This window comes from Xiphias gladius, unplaced genomic scaffold (genome assembly GCF_016859285.1).
Source record: "Xiphias gladius isolate SHS-SW01 ecotype Sanya breed wild unplaced genomic scaffold, ASM1685928v1 HiC_scaffold_1480, whole genome shotgun sequence".
Taxonomy (NCBI): domain Eukaryota; kingdom Metazoa; phylum Chordata; class Actinopteri; order Istiophoriformes; family Xiphiidae; genus Xiphias; species Xiphias gladius.
Genome location: NW_024401811.1, coordinates 347,693 through 368,399, shown reverse-complemented (window position 1 = coordinate 368,399; position 20,707 = coordinate 347,693). Strand labels below are relative to the sequence as shown.

Genomic DNA, 20,707 nt, shown 5'->3' with positions numbered 1-20,707 from the left:
TTTAGTTTTAGTAAAAAAACCAAAAAAAAACCCAAAATGCCACTAAATCTCATCATTAACTATCATATATATTTATTACATCTTTATTTACCTATTATACAGGATAAATCTGGAGACTTGTCGCCTGTAATTTTCTACTGTAACAAAACTAGTGTGTCATTTCTAATCTGTCTCTGTCGACACATCACCCACCGTCGACGTCCGCACACCGACGGGCCGATGGTCCCGGCCCCGATGAAACGTGGTTTTATCGCTGAAGCTCAGTTACACATTCATTTTTCTAGAGTTTCAACAATAAGTCCTGCTTTTAAAATTTTACTAAAATAAAAGTATAAAAGTATTAGCATCAAATACGTATAATGAAAGTTAAAAAAAATGGAAGTTCTGATTGGATCATTAGGATTATTATTGATGCATTAATCTGTTCATCATTTTAATGACTTTATTGTTCTGGGCAGATTAATCTGTAATAAAACATTTATTTTTTTATTTTGTATAAATAATGTGAACTAACTAAAGCTTTAAAATCAATGTTGTGCAGTAAAAAGTACAATATTTCCATCTGAAGTGTAGGAGTACGAGTAAAAAGTAGTATGAAAAGTGCCTCAAAACTGTACTGAAGCACAGGACTTGAGTAAAAGTACTGATGATCAAATGATCAAATCCTTGTCCAGAAATTTAACGTTATTTTACCAAGAGGAAAAAAAAACGTCCTGTAACTTCACCAAACACACACGCACACAAAGAAACATCCAGACAGCTCATAGTCAAAAATCTTTATTTACAAATAACTGAGGAAAAAAAAAAAAAAAAAAAATCCTTCCAAGCAATATTCATCTTTTATCGTTCAGCTGACTGAAGTTTGTGGAAATAGGAAACAGGCTGAGAGTAGTGATGACGAAGATGATGAAGAGCTGTTTGTTTGTACTGTTAAATGTACCTATGGGACAGAAAGTCAGTGAACGCAGCACAGACACAAACACACAGTTACTACGGCAACCGATGAGTCAGAGAAGAGTGGGTGTGTCCCAGCGGTCAATCAAACGGTATCCTGGCAACACCAATCTGATGTCTTGGGTCAAAACTCCTCTAAGAGCTTGTTAACTATATTCTTTTCAGTGACTGCGTTTTGTTTGGTCTAAGTAAAGGTTATTCATTAAGGTAATTAAATGTTAATTCAATCCAGACATCACTGAAGCGTTTTGTTTAAAGGGCCATTTCACTTATTTTCCACATGTCGTTCAGTTCCCTGGTTCGTTTTGTGCAGCCTCAGAAATTTGGTTATGATTTATCTTTTTAAATTAATGCACATTTTTCTTCTCACCTGACTTTTTAAAGTATTTATTAGCTAATTAGTTTTCTCAATTATGATGGATAATTATGTCCACTGATAAAAACTGCATATATAAATTACATCTTGAAAAAAACAAACAAAGCTTTACGACAATAAAAGTCTTTCAGAGAAGGCAAATGAGTCTGTCCCCTTAGCTACTGGTAGGCTTTTAATGTGAAAGAGAAGGAGGAAGTGCTGACTCTGAATTAACGGGAAACAGCAGCAACAGTAAAGTAACACAACAAAATTCATAAACAGGAACTTCTTACTACTCAAACAGGAAATCAGAAATGAAAGCCTCTTCCTCTCCCCAGGTGAGCTAAACACAGGCTCCGCCCTCTACCTGAGGACTTCCTGTGGTTAATAAAACATGATACAAAGGTTGTCTGTATTTAAAGAACCGTGGACGTAACTAACATGAGCGTAAGTGTTGGTAAAACAGACTTCCTACGGTCTGAGTTGAAAAACGGGGAACTCGTCCGTTAAATGTTCTTCTGCCTCAGAGACACTCGCTGTGCGACAAAACTTTTTCATAACCTTCATGACTTTCCAGCTGGATTTTGGTTCCAACTAAACCCCACTCAACAATCGAGTGATTTTAGTCTGTACTTTTAACTTGCTCGAGTCCTTTTCTTACAGCGTGAACAGATTTATGAGCTGGTTTTTGGTCTTCACCTGGGACACACTGGGATCTGGTCTGACTGTGTTCTGGCTGTGAGTGCGTTCACATCAGACAAATAAGACCAGATCAAACTGAATCTGATTCACTTATCGGGAGTGGACTGTGTGTTTGTGTGGGTTTACAGTAATAACCTGTGTGTTTCTGAGTGTGACTGACAGTTAAACCAGTTCAGTTCAGGTTCTGGACCTGTGGGTCTCCTTCAGTCTAACAGTCACTCTTCCACAGTTTGATGGTTTTGTCGTTTTCCAGAGCAGCGGAAGCGATGATGTTTTCTGTTGGATGACAGGCGGTGGAGATCACCACGTCTACAGAGAGACAGACCGAGGTTAGAGAGGACTACAACTTCTTCTTCTACTTCCTGTTATCAACACCTGTTACAGGTTTCCTGCACTGAGCTCTCAGAGCAGGATCAAGATCTGAAACCAAAGACCTCCTCTGAGATCCGTGTCCAGGGATGTGTTCCCTGACAAAAGAAAAGTCAGGGACTAGGAGACAGAGTCCTGCTCAGCGGTTAAAGCTCATACCTGTGTGTCCTTGTAGTTTCTGAACAATCTCTTTGGTCTGAAGGTTCCAGATGTAAACCATGCTGTCCTCAGAGCCCGACACGATCCACTGAGACACACACACACACACACACACACACACACACAGGTCAAAGGTTAAACCAGCTGTCAGTGTGATGTCCTCTCTAAACAGGGTTCTCTGACTGTCCAGCTGAGACAGGAGCTCTCAGGATCGTCATGTTGACTAAGTCAGTTATTGTTGTTATGTCAGTTCACAGGAAGGTCTACAGAGGATCATGGGTAGACTTCTGTGCCCTGGGTGTTGCCTGACAGACACTCCTACCTTCCCTCCTGTGACAGAGAAGTTGGCGAAGATGCAGTACTTCTCGTTCTTGTGACCGGTGTATGTCTTCAAACACTGAAAACATGGAGACAGACACATGGGATATTATGCCACTGAAGACAGACAGACTGGTAAGCACAGACAGGAAGGCAGACAGGTAAACAGACAGGTAAGCAGACAGTACCTTGCTTCTTTTCCTTTGCTTCCCTTGCAGCTGCAAACGTGCTGTAAAAAGAGAAGAACAGAGTTAAGAGAGCACACACACACTGACACACAGGCAGGCAGGCAGCTGTTTCCGGTTTCTAAAAAAAAAAAATAAATTTTTTTTATTTAGTGAACAACAGCACTTAACACACACACACACCTGAGAGCACTTTTTTTTACATTTACACAGCGTGGGGAGAATCGTCGATTGGAGAGATTTACTAGAGGTCAACAATGGTTAGGCCTGTTAGTAAGGTTAGCATAAGGCTAACTACATCTTATTAAACTTAGCTAGCTTCTTTCTTAGTGTTAGTAAGGTTAACGTGACGCTAACTAAACGTTAGTTAAAGCAAGTTTAGCCTTACTGAGTTTTAGTAAGATAACAAGAAGCTAGCTAAGAGTTAGTAACGTTAAATTTGACGCTAGTTGAGAGTTAGTAAGGATAAAATCACCTCAGTAAAGAGTGAGTAAGGTTAACATGATGCTAGCCAAACGGTCGAGAGGTTCACATATGCTAGCCAGGAATGCTGAAATAACACTAGCTAAGTTTTAGAGAGTTAACGTGACATAAACTAAGAGTTAGTACGATTAAACTGACAGTAGCTTTCTGTTACTATGGTTAACATGAGGCTAAAAGTTAGAAATTAAGTTAATCAAATGTTTGCTATGAGTTAGTACGGCTACATGATGCTAACTAGTTGTTAGTAAATTAACAATGAAACTAGCTTGGTGCCAGCAAAGTTAATACATTGATAGCTAAGAGCTAGTAAAGTTAAATTGATGCTAGTTAAGAGTTAGTAACATTAACATGACACTAGCTAAGTTTTAGTAACATAACATGAAACAAATTAAGCATTAGTAAAGTTAAAATGAACCTAGATAAGAGTTAGTAAGGTTAACATGAAGCTACCTCGGAGTTGTAATGTCGAAATAACACTAGCTAAGTTTTAGTGAGTTAACATTAACATGACATAAACTAAGAGTTAGTATGGTCAAAATGACACTAGCTATGTGTTACTATGGTTTTCATTAGGCTAGCTAAGAGTTAGTTTGTGTCATTTTAGCTGTGTTATCAAAGTTAAAATGACCCTAGTAAAAGGTAAGTAAGGTAAAAATGACTTCGTTTTAGTCAGTTAAGAGAGACAGTGAAGACACTAGTTGGTTTTCACAGAGCAGCAGTGACAGGCAGACAGATTATTAAATGAAATATAAACTCATGTTCAACAGAAATCTTTAAAGAAAAACTTCTCATCACGTAAATGGTGGAATCTGTAGAGCTGCTAACAGTGATGACACTGACTTGTCCAGAGTAGCAGCCAGGATGTATTTTCCGTTTGGAGAAAACTTGACAAAAGACACCGGAGGATTGTCGTCATCTGAGGAGAGAGACTCAGATTACTGTCACAGCCACAGGACAGAAGTATATGGACACCGCACGCCAGTATTCAGTGTTTCTATACATGTTAAATCTACTGTCATCTGTGTTTTAAGAGCCATTAAAGGGATGTTCTGTAATATTCAAAGGTTCTACTCACCAATCAGAGTCTTCAGACACTGTCCTGATGCTGTGTCCCAGATACGACTGCAGACAAATAAGCCAACGAAAAGCAGAATATAATTACCGGCAGTTCGGTAGCGTCAAGGTTTTTCCACACGGTGCGATAGGGTTTCTTAGCGTTTTTCGTGTGTGTGTGTGATGTACCAGAGTCCGTCGTAGCTACTAGAGACGATGAGCGAACCATCTCTGTTGAAGTGAACCTGGAAAACACAAAGACAGGGTCAGAGGTCAAAGGTCAGGGACACCTATAGAGCCTGGTGCTGTTGTGACATATTCGCTACCCCCATTTAACCATTGTCACAAACTCACAAGATGCAGTCAAGGAAACAAAATATGACCAAGTTAACTTCTTGAGACAGTTTTAACATCAAACAGAAGGAAATTTAATACCTGCTTCACAATCAGAGCAGCCAAGGTTTGAAAGGCATCAATGAAAACCAGTAGGAGCTGGAATTATTTTCCAAGTGCATGAATTAGTTGACATTTATATCACGTCAGTACGTCCTAGCTGTTTATTACAATTAGAGCTGAAACAATTAGTTAATTAATTGCTCTGTCGATCAACAGAGAATTAACTATTTTGATAATCAAATAATAATTTGGGTCATTTTTCAAGCAAACATGAAAAATATTTGATGGTTCGAGCTCCTCCAATGTGAGAATCTGTTGCTTTTCCTTGTTTTACATCAATGTACACTGAACATTTTTGGGTTGTTGACTTTTGGTCAAACAAAATAAGACGTCTGACGACATCAACTCAGACTTTAAGAAATGGAGATGGATGTTATTTTTTCTATTGTACAGAACAAACAGTCAGTAACGAAAATAATCGTTAGCTTTAGCCCTGAACTATAAATCTTAATTATACCATTGATAAATCATCAAACACGGCCTGGATAAGCAGAAGAAAACGGATGAATAAATGGTTGGATGGATTAATACATTAAAAAATAACTAATTAATTTGAGGTCCACATACAGTTGCAATCAGAAATATTCAACCCCCTCACCTCAAAAGACACTGTAGTGATGTGGATGAAAGATAATGACAATAAATGACAAAAAACCTCATTTAACAACAAAAAATATTTATTGATACATATTTGAGTTATTTTGACAACAGAAGTTGACTTAACTTTGAAGTTCAAATGAAAAATGTAAGTCTTTTAACATGTGCATGTGCAGTATTATTCAACCCGCAGCGTCAGTCCTTTGTGTTGCGTCCTTTAGCTTTTATAACTCCTAACAAACCTCGGTAAGTGCTGACAAGCTTCTCGATCGGAATCTTTGCCCATTCTTCACGTGCTAAAGCCTCTAGCTCAGTGATGCTTGATGGCTTCCGTGCTGCCGATAAAGATCTTCAATCGGATTTAAATCTGGTGACTGAGAAGGCCACTCCAGGACGTTCCAGGATCTTTTTCTCAACCAAGCTTTGGTTGACTTGGAGGTGGGCTTGGGATCATTGTCTTGCTGGAAAGTCCAGTGATCACCAAGGTTTAACCTGTCAACAGAAGGCATCACGTTCCTCTTTAAAATGGCCCGGTGTTTCTGGGAATCCATGGTACCAGGTACACGATCGAGATTGCCAGTTCCTGCTGCAGAAAAACAGCCCCACATCATCGATGACCCACCTCCATGCTTGACCATGGGGATGGTATTCTTCTGGTCATAAGCCTGGCCTTTCGCACGCCAGACATACCGCTGGTCCATATGTCCACACAAGTCCAGTTTGGTTTCATCAGTCTGTAGAACTGTCTCCCAAACCTCTGTAGTCTTATCCAAATTCCTCCTGGCATATTCTAGTCGACTTTTGATGTTCCTTGTGTTCAAGAGCGGAGTGCGTCTTGGAGTCCGGCCATGAAGTTCTTTTTTATTCAGTGCACGTCTTATAGTTGCCACTGAAGCACTTGTACCAGCCTTCATCAGGTCATCCTGTAGGTGTCTTCCGGTCACACGGGGGTTTCTCTTAGTTGTTCTAAGTCGCTAAGGGCCCTTGATGAAATGTTGGGCTTTCCTCTACAGCCTGGCAGGTTTGCAGCTCTACTATAAGTTTTAAACTTCCTTATAATGCTCCCAATGGTGTCTCTTGGAGTATTACATTTTTTGGAAATCTTTTTATACCCAAGGCCCTTCAGGTGTGATGAAATAATCTCCTCTCTCAGTTTGTGTGGAAGCTCCTTTGTCTTTCCCATGATTGCAACTCACCTTGAATACCTTCATGGGTGGGGTTTATATATATATGCATCCCGGCTGAAGCAAACGAAGGATCATTATAGAGTTCCCAAATGCTTAATTATGTTTCAACTCCACTTTAGGCCACAAAAATTGTCAGACAGCTTTGAAAACAACAATATTATATAGGGGTTGAATAATTGTGACATGGCTATCTTAACAAAATATACTGTTTCACACAAATACTCCATCAAGCATTTTTTGTGTGGATTTCATGTATCACTCAACTTAAAAAGAAGTCATCCGAAGCAGAATCTTGCTCTTTGAGAAAACTTTAATTGATAAATCCTTAAAATCTTTGGGGGAGTTGAATATTTCTGATTGCAACTGTATGACTTTTACAAAAGGTCTGAGGTCTGGACCAACAGTTTTTATTAAAAATCACAAACAAAAACATCTTATAACTAAAATGAACTACTGCCAACAGCAGGCAAGAGACAAGAATTCACACTTTAGTTACTGAAATTTAATACGGAGCAAACTGACTTCAGAGCTTTGAAAGACTTTTCAGGAGCTGCACATCGAACAGGTACTCGGCCGCGCAGGCCATGTAAATATTGTCAATCCACAGAATTTGAACTCACACAACTGTGGTGTGATCACGTGAGCGCTCTCAGCTCATCAATACAGGAATCTCTTCTCCTCATGTCTACCACCAATCACACAAGTGAACGTAGCGCTACAGCGGTGGGGTCAAAGGTCAGAGGTCGGGACTTACAGCAGAGACGGGGTCAGAGTGAGCCGGCAGTGTCTTCAGACATTTTCCCGTTTTCACGTCCCAGATACGAACACTCTCATCAAACTACAAACACAGACAGGAACAGAGAAACAGGTTTCACATACGAACAGGAGTTAATATAAACTCAGTGTGTGCGAGAGAGTAGAAAGCGGTGAAGCCGTGTACCGATCCAGACACCACCAGGTTAGACTGAGGGTTGAAGTTACAGCAGAAGACGTAGTTACTGTGACCTTTCAGAGTCTTCAGACACTTCCCCTGAAGAGACAGACAGACAGAGAGAGAGAGAGAGAGAGAGACAGGCCGCATGTTATCAGGATGCTAAGAAAACCATTCTGATTCGTTTTTGGAGGCAAAATAAAAATCTGTGCTCGCACTGTAAAAGGAATTAAAATGACATTTTCAAGCAAAGACTCAGCTCCCCATTGACGTCCAAATGACCCCAGAGTGGTGATTCATTAATTTGTCACGTTTGTGCAGCAAAACAAACATTTTTGTTTAATTAACTCTCAGGTTATGAGCATCATAAGTGAGATTAATAAGCGGTGATAACTTGAGATATAATGAAACAACGATGTTTGGGTTTTTTTGTGCACAAACGATGTACAGAGCAAAAGCCACCACTCTGGGGTCGCTAGGGCCTTAATGTGGAGCTGACATTACAGACCTATGCTTAAAATTTCATTATGTAATTTCCCGAAAAAGGTTTGAGCACAATTTTTTTACTTTGTCTGCACAAACTAACTGAAAGTTTGATTTGTATCCTCACAGAGACGCAACATGTGCACAAGGTTCAGGAGTTTTCCCTTCAGATGTCAGTAATTCAGTTCACTGCCGTAGTAGCTGTTTAATTAACATTTTAATGAACCCAACCTGCGTACTTCACGTGTAACCCTGTTAATGCGTAGCCTCCCAGGACTCTCCAGTAGCCACGTACCTCGGATTGTGACCAATCACTTGACCACAGACACTTGGAAACGTTCACTGTTTAACTGAGTTTGGTGTGTCTGTTACATTTCTGCCTCTGCCTACGTCTACATGTAAATAAAAATGTTCTGTGTGGGAGCAATGTGCCACAAAGGTACTAGAGTGTGGGCTCTGCGTCGATCCTACGCACAAGTATGAACCGGCCTACCAGCTGTTTAAAACGATGTAAACACACCAATCAGAGAGCTCAGTGTGTGTGTGTGTGTGTGTCTTACAGAGTTGTTGTCCCAGATCTTGAGCGTTTTATCGTCTGAGGCAGAGACCAGCAGGTTGGAGTCTGAGGACCAGGAGACATCAGAGATCCCCTACACACACAGAACCAGGATCAGAACCAGAACCAGAACCAGTCTAAATCCAGACTGGGTTCAGACCAGGATCAGGACTAGGGCGTCTCACCAGTTTGTGTCCGACGATGGATTTCTCAAACTTCCCGTCGTACGCTCCCCAGATCTTTATCAGCTTATCAGCAGCTACACAGAGACGTTACCATGGTTACTGCACCATCACGGCGTGGACCGTTTAACTCGTGGATGCTCAGTGTGACGCGATGACGGGATGTGTTCACGGAGGCGTCTGTCACGTTAACATGAGACGACGTGACAGACGCCTCCTCTGTCCTGTCAGCAGAAGCAGCAGCGAAGTTTGTTCACACCGGACAGAGACGTTTCAGTTTTCAGATGTTGGACTGTCCCTGAACGCACCAAACATAACTAACTAACTGACTCTGAAGGACTGTGCTCTTTGGAAATGATCAGCAGGGATGTAAAAAGACACGGGGGGGGGGGGCTGGTTCTCCTCGAACCTGCCCAGTACAACCAGTCTGCTCTAACCTTTCCCTCCCAGATGTACCCAGCTGGTTCAGGTGTAGTGACTGAACCCTGAGGTAAATGTGTTGCTGCTCGTCTGTTTTCCATTCACCATATTTTGTTCTGTTTTTACGGTTTTGAGCTGCGGAGTCATCATCAGCACTTCAGGCTTTAAACTTCTCAACATGAATTATCCACTTGTTTTTTTCTTTCTTTTTCTGTGGAAACAGAGTCGATGTTGTTGTACGGCGTCAGACGCGCTGTTTCAATGATCAATCTCTGTTAAATTACAAACTTCACCGGTTTCTACTGACAGACAGGACCGGCTGGAGCAATGTGTGTGTTCTACTTCATGTGTGTGTGTTATTGTGTAGCGTGTGTCTGTCTTACAGGAGCTGGCAAGCCACTCTCCGTTGGGGCTGAACTTGACGGAGGAAACAGCCTTCGTGTGTCCGGCCAACGTGAACTTCACTGTGTAGTTTGGTTTTGCGGGGTTAGACTGGAAACACACCCACACCCACCCACGCACGCGCGCGCACACACACACACGCACAAACACACACGCACAAACACACACACACACACACACACACACACACACAGTTTCCACTGACTTTTTACCTGATATCTTGTTATTGTTACTGAGCTCAGCAGCAAATCAACACTTTGGTTCTTGTGCATCACTGGACTAATTCCTGAAGGATCGTCAACCCAGAGGCCTGTACTATGAAGCCTGGATCACCTGGATCACCTGGATCACGAAGCGGGTTATCAACTGGCTCAGTTAAATCTGGGTTTTCCAGTCCAGCAAACGAGCGCGTTCATGTGAAAGAGGCTGACTTGTTCGTTACAAGCAACAAGCACTTAATCAGATATGAGAAGAAATGTTGACACCTCCAGGTAAATTTGGATATAAAGTGATAATCAACAAGGTGGAATATAAAGAATGTGTTCACATAATGAGAACAGAAAAGGAACGCTCAAAATAATTTCAAATTATTAAAGTCAGGCTAAGTATGTACAGGAAATAATTACAAGAATTATTAAGTTTCCTACGAGTAGTTTTGCTCTTTTGTCTGATGATGAACAAACTACTTTGAAAATGTGATGCAGATAAAGAGAAGAGTTAAAGTAACGTCAGACTATACGACTGATCGCTCTATTGATCTTTATTGTTTGTCCCTCTATTGAAAACTCTCTTGTCCATGTCGGGATCCCGTAGGAAATTAAGATTCTCGCTTTCCAGTGAACTGATTGGTCAGTATTCGGGCCGTTGACAGGTTTTGATCTGATCCTCTTAAGTTAACCTGCTACAGAGCAGGTCAGGTGTGCAGCATAAGTTACCCTGGCGATGTACCCCGGTAAGAAGTGAATCACCGTGGTAACCCTGAGAACCCGGGGTTAGACCTGAAGTGACCTCGGTAGCCACTGATCCTGCTTCATAGTACAGGCCTCAGATCCACATGATCAGACTTCAGTAAAACTTATAAAACCTGCACTAACGTGGCTTTAACACAAGTCAGAGCTCGCACACCTTTGTTCTATTTATGAAACACGCATAAGACAGATTTCACAGTTGTTTTTTTTCCATCCAGACCGCATCAGTCCGGGGCTAGACCCAAAACCACTACCTAGACTTGAAGAATCTGGACTAGATTCACTCAGAAAAGCTAAAGACTGCTCAGTTTCACATTTACGAAAGTTGTGTTCTTCTCTCAGCTCTCCAACATTAAACCCTGTGATAACGCGTCGGTAAACATTACAATGTCATCACTGTGACACAACACAACATACAACAGGTTTACAACAGCCTTACAGCAGCTAAACAGAAACACTCATCGGTCTGGTTCCGGAGGAAAACCCGGAGCCGCGGTCCCGATGTCAGCATCTCCGCCAGTCCGCCGGACTCACCTTGCTGCCGGACCCTGAGGACGCTGAAGGTTGTTTGATGTTTTCTGCTTCTGGTTTCTTCTCCTCTGTCGCCATGTTGTTCGGCTACCAGGCTGCCAGCCGCCGTCAGCTTTAGTTTGTTTTGATTTTGCTGCAGCGAAGCTAAAGCTAACCTGGCTCAAGATGCTAACGGCGAGCTAACTGTAGCCTCTGCAGTCAGTGCAGATCCCGGGTCAGAACCGGTACCGTGTTAGCAACCTGAACCGTGTCTAGATCCACGTCTGGACGGGGTCAGATAAAGAATCGGTGCTGGACCGGAACGAACCGTTACAGAAGCAAAGGCAGGTTAGCCTTTTAGCTTCAGCTAGCCACAGAGCCAGAATGTGGCAAGCACGTAGCTGCTACTACGCAAGCGTGAGAAAAAGTTATACGGCGAGTGAGGAAGTTCAAAATACACACGTAAATAAAAGAAAAGTAGATCTTGGTTTCACTTTACGCTTCGGTTGTTTTATTGAGGAAATGAATTGAATGTAAATCTAAATGTAAACGGAGGACATTCTCTTTCTGTCTCATCCGACCCACTTCGAGAATCTGAAGTTTTTCGGATGAGTGGTTCTCAAGAAAACGGAACAAACCACAACTGGTTTCTATGACATCATCACTGGTGTCATCGCTGACGTCATAGAATGTCGCTTCGGATTTTTTTCTATTGTGCATCCGGTTAGATTTTATTTTTAATTTAATTTGATTTCATTTTATTGTATTTTTATTGCAACCTGGTTTGTTTCATGCCAATAAAGCACCCTCGAATCTGGATCTGAATTTTTTAAAATAAAACCTATTATCTCATTTTTAACTGGCAAAAACATAGTTTTTAGTAAAAATAAATATAAATATGTACAAATATATACCGTCTACAGAGAGAATAAAGATGGTGTATAACATGAGGCCAGTTTTATCTTTTTATCAGTGACATTCTGTAACAATAACTGTAAATGACGTTCCTGTTTCTCTTCTTGAGGAGGAAAAACATCAAGTTTAACTCCAGCTGTCGACATCAACAACAAAAAGCTTCTGTCACGGACCTTCATCAAAAATCTCACAACATGAACCAACGTGAGGATTTCATGGCAACTGCTAATTAGCTGATGGTAGCATGCTAACACGCTAATCTAAGAAGGTGAGCGTGGAAAACATTACACCTGATAAACACGAGCTTCAGACAAGACGACACGACATTAGACCCACAAATAAAACACTGAACACCAGCTGACACTGTATGAAGGCTTCAAAAGCTACGAAAAGAGAAAGTTACAAAACAACCGTCAATATAAAGAAGCTAAAACGAGCTAAAAACACACAGTGCGTAAAAGAATCATTTATCACAGAGTCTCAGATACAAACTTCTTTCATTTAATTTCAGTCTTAGTGTCTGCAGCAGAAAACATGAACGTTTTCTTTCCCGTCTCCGTCTGCCCAGACAGCAGATCTGTGACACAGACTAGCGAGGGGAGTTAGTCCACAAGGACTTTATAAATAAAAAGAAAGCGATGACTCAAACGATGCAGAGAGAGAGATGGTCAGACGTAACTGGAGAACAGCTGTTCTGCCCAATGTCAATCACTGTATCTGCTTCATAAATCCAGCGTCGGCCAGGCTCAGTGTTCGACCTCAGTCCGTGTGGTCTAGGATCGGGTCCCAGTGTCCCCGCAGACAAAACGAGCAGCTGGTGATGAAGCTGATGACGACAGCTGTCACTGATGCCGCCCACCGCCTCCCGCCATTACACAGTGACCAATCGCAGCAGGCGACTGAGACTCCAGGAAGTTCAGCCTGCTGACAGTGACGAGACGTCGCACACCCCCGAGACAAGACCAGGTCCAGAGACTCTACAGATACACAAAGAGGGGGGGTGATGAGGATGATGATGGTGATGATGAAGGTGGTGATGAGGAAGGCGGTGATGATGATACTAACGACTGTATGTTGTGATGCAGGATCGCAGTTTGAATCCTCTCTCTGTTCCACTGCAGTTGAGGACTTCTGGTTTGCTGCAGCCCAGCTCCACGTAGCCCCGCCCTTGGCCCCGCCCACCACCTACATTACAACCAAAACACTGGAGACACGCCCACACACACACACACACACACACACACACACAGGCTCGGTCACATTACGTTTCCTTTCGTCTCCGAATGTTGGACGTATTAAATCCTGTGTCTCTGTCTCGTGGTCTCCAGCAGCTCCGGTGGATCAGCTCAGACGCCACTTTGCTCCATCGGCCAACAGACACGGTGCTGCGCTGAGTTTGGAAACGGAGAAGTTGTTGTTTCAGTGTTTTACCACAGCGCCTCTGAGGCCGATCGCAGTTATCTGCGTGTCAGCTGCACGACGCGGCGTCGGTCCCGACTGCCGTTGGTCTGAATCTGGCCCCAGCCCATCGAGGGGGGACTCATCCGAAACGACACAAAAGTTCCAGGTGCAGACTTTTCTGCGACACAACGTGACGTCATCCGGTGAGACGCTGCGTTGGCCGATCTAAGTTCCTCCAACTGGACTGGACCCACCCACCCCCAGCCCCCTCCCCACCACTCGCTGTCTGACTGTGGCACCAGCCTGGTTCACGTTAAGAGACTGGCAAAGCAACACACAGCGTCTGAGTCCCCCGAGTCCTCCTCCTTAACTATTGGCTGCTGAATACAGTGATGTCGGTGGTAAGCTAACGTCGACCTTTGACCTGTGTGGTTTTACAATAACTCCCTCGTGAACATACGTGTATGAACTATATGAATATAGAGAAATATTCACTGGATGAAAAGTACATAAACGTGGTTGGACCACGGGACATATAAACTAGTTCTCTTGAAGCAGACCGAACCTTTAGCATCAGACCAGTCTGTAAAGGTCAGAGGTCAGCGCTCTGCCGCTACGTTAGCAGTTTATGCTAACAATGAATCACATTAACATTTAGACCGAGGACAGCTTCAGGTCACAAACACCAGGAAATAACAGGGTCAGAGTCGGACCGCAGAGTCCGTCCTTACAAACAGCTGAACACACACTGTCATCAATACACTTATCGATCAGGTCTATTAGACAGAACTTCTTTGAGCGTTCGACACATGAAAATCAATCACATCACATCCATGCAGTGATTTTTGACAGGAATCAATGGAAGCAACTAAAAACCAGATAAACACTGAGTCGATCGGTTGATTCGTTACAGACCGAAGACTATTCGAAGAGTAACTTCTGATCACAATCGGCTCATATCTCTGACGTTTTACAGACTAAACCGGGGGATTCACACCACACAGACATGACAACAGAAGCAGGCGGTGAGACAGTTTGTTTGAACGTCTTACCTTGCAGACAGGTGAGAGACAGAGCAGTGAGACAGCAGAGGAGCAGCTGAGAGGGCGACATGATGACACACACACACACACACACACACACACACACACGCTGAACACTAACATCACACTCTGACTGTGCTGCAGACTCCACTCGGGGTTTTCTGCACCACATGACTCCGGTCTGTGTTTACATGTTGTTAACCAACCAGGTCACAGCTGAAACTGACGCTGACAAAGGTTCACGCGGAGAAACGTTTTTCCACTTTTACTCAGGTCGGATCTCGTCACGACTCACGTTAACATCGCTAGAGCTGCTAAGACGGATCAAAAGCCCAGCGAATAACGGTATCCATGACGATCAAAACCTCCTTAATACCAACGTTCTCAGTCCAAGAAAGGAAGCGGTGAAGACCCGAGGGAGGTCTCAGGTCTGGGTTTACCCAGGACCCCCACAAACCACTGTATACAGCCCTTCTGCCTCATCAGCGCCCACTCATTCTACAGCGAAACTTCGCGTGTGAGCGTTCAGCTTCACACTGATGTTTCTACTAATGAAGCCTGACGGGGTTTTTTTCTCAGAGTTAAGTCGCATCAACCCGATATGAATGTCAAAATCTCTACGTCATCACCCGTTGGTCATGGTGTCATTCAGATAGAAGAATCTCAGATTTAACGAACCAGACACTTACTGGGACGTCCTCCCGGCTGCCGGTTCGCCGGCGAGACCCAGTTCTCCGTTCAGGTGTCTGCATTATCCTGCTGTGGTCAAGCATAAAGTTGTGAGAGTGAAGCTGCGCGTTATCTGAACATTCACAGCTGCATTTATGCGAGATGGACAGTTTTTACTTTTCTCTTGTAAATATAAGCAGGGGTCTCGTTTGGATTTTATTGACACGGCTACGATCATCTTGATCTTTATCTTAATGACACGTTTAGTCTGTTTCCTCAGACTCTGCAGGAATCAACAGACACAACAGGCGCTGGAGGAAGTACTCGGACCCTTTACAGTAAAAGTACTATTCCAAGGAAAAGTCCTCAATACTTAACTCACAGTGGCTGAGCTGTCGGAGTCTCAGTCCATGAAAGAAGATGAATCCAACACCTGTGAGAAATAAAGAGAGAAATCCTGCAGTAAGACTCAGGTAGAAAACTATCAGTAACACTTCATTGGATTAGCTTAATTGATGTTCTTCTGTGATTGGACATGGGCTTAATTGGTAGTTGACTCTGCATTATCACTGGCTGAAGCAGGTGGTGTGACACAGGATCAGTCTACTGACGAACCGAGTAAAACACGTCAGAGATCCAATGAGGAACTAGAGTTTTAGCAGATGTCTGCGCATCATAAAACATAAAACTGCGACATAAAACTGTTCATTTTTTGAATGGACTCTGGTGACCTTCCGGCTCTCAGGATGTTAGTCTTACTGTTGATGTGTGTTTCTTTCTGCAGACTGTGTTTACCAACTGGCTGGATCTTATTTCTCTTTTATTTTGGCAGGTGAGGAGACAACTTCCTGCAACTGATGGTCTCTGAGATTTTTGTGTCTTTTAATAAAAATGCGACATCCGGTCATTGAGTTTTCTCTCATCCGGTTTTAAAGTTAATGTTTGAACCTTAAATACTTGAATGACAGGTCGTGTTGACGTTAACTCCGAGTTTACTGGGAAAAGTTTCGTCTGATTCAGGAGGAAACGTTGTTAGTAACAGTTTGAGAAGCGTCGCAGAGTCATTCATCAATGAAGTTGGGTTTTTTTTTAGCGTACGCACGGATTTTTCACAGATGTATTTTTATCGAGAGAATTGAGCAAATCTCGGCCTGTAACACCTGAAATAACTATCGAATAGATTTGTTTATTGAACCTTTGGACATATGTTTTAAAAATGTGAAATGTTAGTTGGCACCGGTGATTTTCCGACTTTTATGGTAATTTATTCAACTCTTTTTCGTAAGAAATAAAAATACACCTGCAGTTGCCGGTATTGGTTTAATTTTTCATTTTTACGTACATATTATTTACGTGTAGCCGTTATACTACACTCATATAACATGTGTACACTAACACACATTCGTTTTATAAATACCGATCTGTTGTATGTTCGTGTACGTCTTTTATTCGTGATTTCGCTCCGGTACATGGCTGTAGATTTTATACCGATATGACCCCGATGCACCGGATCGTACTTTGCTGCCTGGCCCGGGGGCGGCCAGCAGGGGGCGCGCCGGAGCGGCTGGTACACTGACACCCCGCGGACTCGCAGACCCAGAAAGCCTCCGTGGTATTGAACCGTCCGGTCGTTTGCGGTTTACCGTTAGAAACCAGCTCGGTCTCCATGGCAACGGGCCGGCCGGTGGACGTGTATTTGGACCTCCTGTCGCAGCCCTGCCGGGCGGTGCTCATCCTGCTGGGCTGCGCTAAAATCCCGCACAGAGTCCGCACCGTGGCTCTGAGGAAAGGTCAGTAGCTAACCGGCTACTGGGCTAACTACCTGTCTAGTCTAAACTAGTCCGTTGACTAACGGACCCACCGACCGACCGGTCGGTCCTGTGGTCAGTTAGCGGGCAGTCAGCGGTTTAAATCCCGGAGTTCTTCTGCTCAGTAGTGTCGTTCGTCGTGACCTCTGCCCCCGAGGACTTTGACCCAGATCAGAGCGCCTGTCGCGGTGTAACGAAACTCCATTGAAATACCCGACAGTTCAACGCTAACGTTTTAAATGTCCAACTATATGCTCGCTGGACCATATCTGACGATGTAATACAGGTTGACAGCGGCTTCTGATACATTCGGCAAGTAAATGAACTTTCAAACAACGTCGCATTGAGGTAGAAATGTCTTTTTTTTGGCTGCATCGGTTTTCACGCGGCTCCTCGGACGTTTCCGAAGCCAGCAGTCAAAGCTGGACCTCAAATGAAATAACATGTTGTCGAAGCGCTGCACCCGGAGATGATCAAAATGTCTTAAACCTTTCGTGTGTGTGTGTGTGTGTGGTTAGGGAGCACTAAAACGCATGATTTCTGAATGGAGTTTGGTTTGAGCCTCTTTGTAAACTGTGCAGGAGAGAACAAGACTTCAGACTTCACCAAGTTGAACCCAATGCAGAAGGTTCCCGTCATGGTGGATAACGGCTTCGTCCTCACAGAGAGGTAAAAAACCACACACGGCTTCAGCTGGTTGTGGATTCCAGTTCTGGCAGATTCTGTGTCCACCAGAACAAACTCGTGAGCTAGCCACACTTATTTAAGAATGAATTTTTAATAATAATAATGCTGAGTCTTATTTTTGTAAATCTGTGTTCTACGCCAGAGGAGTTTCCATTCTGGTTTTAAAAATGTTTTATCACCTGGTTCGATTCTCCGGCGGGAAGAAAGAACTGTGGGCGGGGGGAGTGCACGAACAGCGCTTTCCCCTCCCTCAGCATCCACAGCTGAAGTGCCTGTGAGCAAGGCACCTTCCCCCTCAGGGCTCGCTGCTGCGGGTGTGTGTGTGCTCACAGTGGGTCAAATGCAGAGGTCAAATCTCCCGTGTGTGTTTGAACATTCTTGGACAATAAAGGATTGTTTTTCTAGTGTTGTTTATCACTCCTGTGTGTGTGTGTGTGTGTGTGTGTGTGTGTGTGTGTGTGTGTGTGTGTGTGTGTGTTGCAGTGATGCCATCCTGAAGTACCTGGCCACCAACTATGACGTCCCAGAGCACTGGTATCCAAGGCAACCACAGATGCGGGCCAGAGTGGACGAATACACAGCCTGGCATCACAGCAACACACGACCACACGCTGCTAAAGTCTTTATGCTGGAGGTACACACACACACACACACACACACACACACACACACACACACACACTGACGTGTCCCATTCTCCAGCCCTGAACACATCCAGATACCAGATCTGTTTGATGTGACAGAAGAATGTAGATTCCAGCACCATGTCCCGGCTTTGTCATCAAACGTCCCCTTGAAGACGTGAGGACCAGACTAAATGTCCCTTCACTGTCCAAAAGTCAGACTGGTCCTCACAAAGATAGATGTTCCACAGCACACACTCAGTAACTATGTTATCAATACACAATCAGATTGATTAGTGTTGAAGTGATCGGATTCAAGTCGGACGCTCATCCCTGATCCCACGCTTGTCTCCGCCCGTGCCAGGTGCTCCTCCCGGCTCTGTCCGCCTCTCAGGTGGATGAGGCGCGTTTGATTCGTGCTCTCTCTCAGCTCGAGGACACGCTGGACAAACTGGAGTCCATGTTTCTTCGCAGACAGCCGTTCCTCTGTGGTGATGACATCACTGTGGCCGACCTGTTAGCCGTCTGTGAGCTCATGCAGGTCAGAGGTTCTGATTAGTTTAGATATCGATCGGCTGACTGCTGACTAGGCCCCGCCTCCCTTAGTTACTGTTGCTGACCCGTGGATCCCTGTGTCTCCGCAGCCTGTGGGAGGAGGCAGGGACGTCCTGCGGGACCGTCCTCAGCTGCAGAGGTGGAAGAGCAGAGTTCAGTCAGCCGTCGGCGACGCCTTCGACCAAGCTCACGCCGTCCTGTACGCCCTGAGAGACCGCCGCAAAGCCAAGCTGTGACATCATCACATGACTGCCCGCAGGAGTGATGTCACACGGAGGGGCGGGGACAAGAGCCGGCAGCCAGCAGCCAGACCGAGGGAGGAGCCCTTCGTCCTCATCATCATCATCATCATCATCATCATCATCATGGCCGGAGGTTCTCATATGACAACACTGAGGAAGATGATGATGAGCATGATGATGAAGATGATGACAGGTGTGTGATTGCGTCAGACTTACATGTGTTGGGTGTTGCTGGTCCCCGTGGTCCTGTGGAGTTACGTCTGTTTTATTAAACTGAAGTGATGCCTGAAGTCCTTTCAATCACCCTGAACTTTAATACGAACAATGAAACTCCTGTTTGAAATCAGTTTTATTGATCTGATTGATTAGTGGTTTTACCGTTTTTTTCTATCAGTGACAGAAACCCTCTGACCCACAGCAGGACTCGGGGGGAACATGAACACCTGTAGGATTAGAGTTTGGTCTGAGGTGTATATAAGACACTGCTCCCCCCACATGAGTCAGTTCAACACCTGAAGACTGAGACTCCAAATGTCTGGAGGTATTTTAATTTAACTGCGGTTTTATTTCATGACTGATCGTCATTAAGGGCTTTTTAAAAATGCTCTGTGATGAGCGACGAATGAGTCTGAATTTCCACATGAAAATGTTCAAAGGCCAGATTTCCGACCTTTCCGGCAGCACTTCGATGCAACACGGGTCGATGGATCAGAGGATGTTTCTGCTGCTGGAAAAATCCAGTAAAACGCCGGCTGAGTGGTGACGTTATAAACTAGATGCAGTTTAATGTCAGCTTCAATCAGCCGACGTGTTTCGAAAGTTTATTAATAATCAGATTTTAAACCGCTGTAATAGTAAAATCCTTTATTTTATTTACCCCTGACTGAGCTGTTGTCATGAAAACAACATTAACACTGACACTGTAAACTCCTCTGGAAAATATACATATGATTAACCATAACAAACCACCATATGAGAGCTAGTTTTAATGAGCCGATTTAGTGAAGTCGAGAAAGCTTAGAGCTAAAGTGACACCCGTCATTAACGATGAGTTCATTTTTCTGTCGTGGTGGCAGCAGCACAATGTCGCGGGGGAAAAAAAAAGCTCAACTCAAGATCCACTTACTAGCTTTTTTCCCGGGGCTTTCATCAGTGGATGGAGTTGTCATGGAGATGGTTTAGGTGCCGTCAAGGTGCGCGTCTCTGAGCTCGGACAGACATGCCGGCGTTTCCGTCCTCAGAAGACGACGGTGTTTAAAATCCTGTGTGGTTTACTGGCTCAGTTCCCTCCACCTGCGGATCAGTGTGACACCACAAACGCACAACCTTTACATTGTTTCACACTCTGTTCTCTTACTTTAATTTAAAATGGATTCAATGACTTCGACAAAGTGACCCACGGCGACAGAGAGGATGAACAAATCCCTCGACACCAGCGCTCAGAGCCTTCATGGCTGCACCACGGTGGTGAGGAGGAACGTGTGGGACTGGCCC

General features: G+C 43.9%; 2 protein-coding genes across 3 annotated transcripts; one reads left to right on the top strand and one right to left on the bottom strand.

The window, feature by feature from the left end:
• Positions 1-825: 825 nt before the first annotated feature.
• Positions 826-12,036, bottom strand: LOC120787495 (WD repeat-containing protein 5-like). The gene is made up of 13 exons (XM_040123175.1): positions 11,295-12,036; positions 9,774-9,882; positions 8,974-9,047; positions 8,793-8,882; positions 7,759-7,848; positions 7,573-7,656; positions 4,768-4,823; positions 4,601-4,647; positions 4,321-4,441; positions 3,046-3,086; positions 2,862-2,968; positions 2,540-2,627; positions 826-2,320 (listed from the first exon to the last, which is right to left on the bottom strand). Exons 1-13 carry the CDS (start codon positions 11,367-11,369, stop codon positions 2,220-2,222), a joined length of 1,083 nt encoding a protein of 360 aa, XP_039979109.1. The 5' UTR covers positions 11,370-12,036; the 3' UTR covers positions 826-2,219.
• A 4,801-nt stretch (positions 12,037-16,837) lies between these two features.
• On the top strand, positions 16,838-19,503 carry gstt2 (glutathione S-transferase theta 2). Of its 2 annotated transcripts, none has more exons than XM_040123176.1 (5): positions 16,838-17,088; positions 17,688-17,775; positions 18,277-18,427; positions 18,781-18,957; positions 19,061-19,503. In XM_040123176.1, exons 1-5 carry the CDS (start codon positions 16,965-16,967, stop codon positions 19,205-19,207), a joined length of 687 nt encoding a protein of 228 aa, XP_039979110.1. In that variant the 5' UTR covers positions 16,838-16,964; the 3' UTR covers positions 19,208-19,503. The 2 variants fall into 2 exon arrangements, with proteins under 2 accessions (XP_039979110.1, XP_039979111.1); XM_040123177.1 differs by having other exon boundaries at positions 16,981-17,088; positions 17,625-17,775.
• The last annotated feature ends 1,204 nt before the right edge of the window (positions 19,504-20,707 follow it).

What these genes read in the sequence shown, in the direction of transcription:
- gstt2 (XM_040123176.1), top strand. Translation starts at nt 16,965, where the DNA reads ATGGCAACGGGCCGGCCGGTGGACGTGTATTTGGACCTCCTGTCGCAG. An exon ending in GGCTTCGTCCTCACAGAGAG is followed by an intron (nt 17,776 to 18,276) that starts GTAAAAAACCAC and finishes TGTGTGTTGCAG; the next exon opens with TGATGCCATCCTGAAGTACC. An exon ending in CCGTCTGTGAGCTCATGCAG is followed by an intron (nt 18,958 to 19,060) that starts GTCAGAGGTTCT and finishes GTGTCTCCGCAG; the next exon opens with CCTGTGGGAGGAGGCAGGGA.
- LOC120787495 (XM_040123175.1), bottom strand. Translation starts at nt 11,369, where the DNA reads ATGGCGACAGAGGAGAAGAAACCAGAAGCAGAAAACATCAAACAACCT. An exon ending in CCATCGTCGGACACAAACTG is followed by an intron (nt 8,883 to 8,973) that starts GTGAGACGCCCT and finishes CTGTGTGTGTAG; the next exon opens with GGGATCTCTGATGTCTCCTG. An exon ending in GAAACTACAAGGACACACAG is followed by an intron (nt 2,321 to 2,539) that starts GTATGAGCTTTA and finishes GTCTCTCTGTAG; the next exon opens with ACGTGGTGATCTCCACCGCC.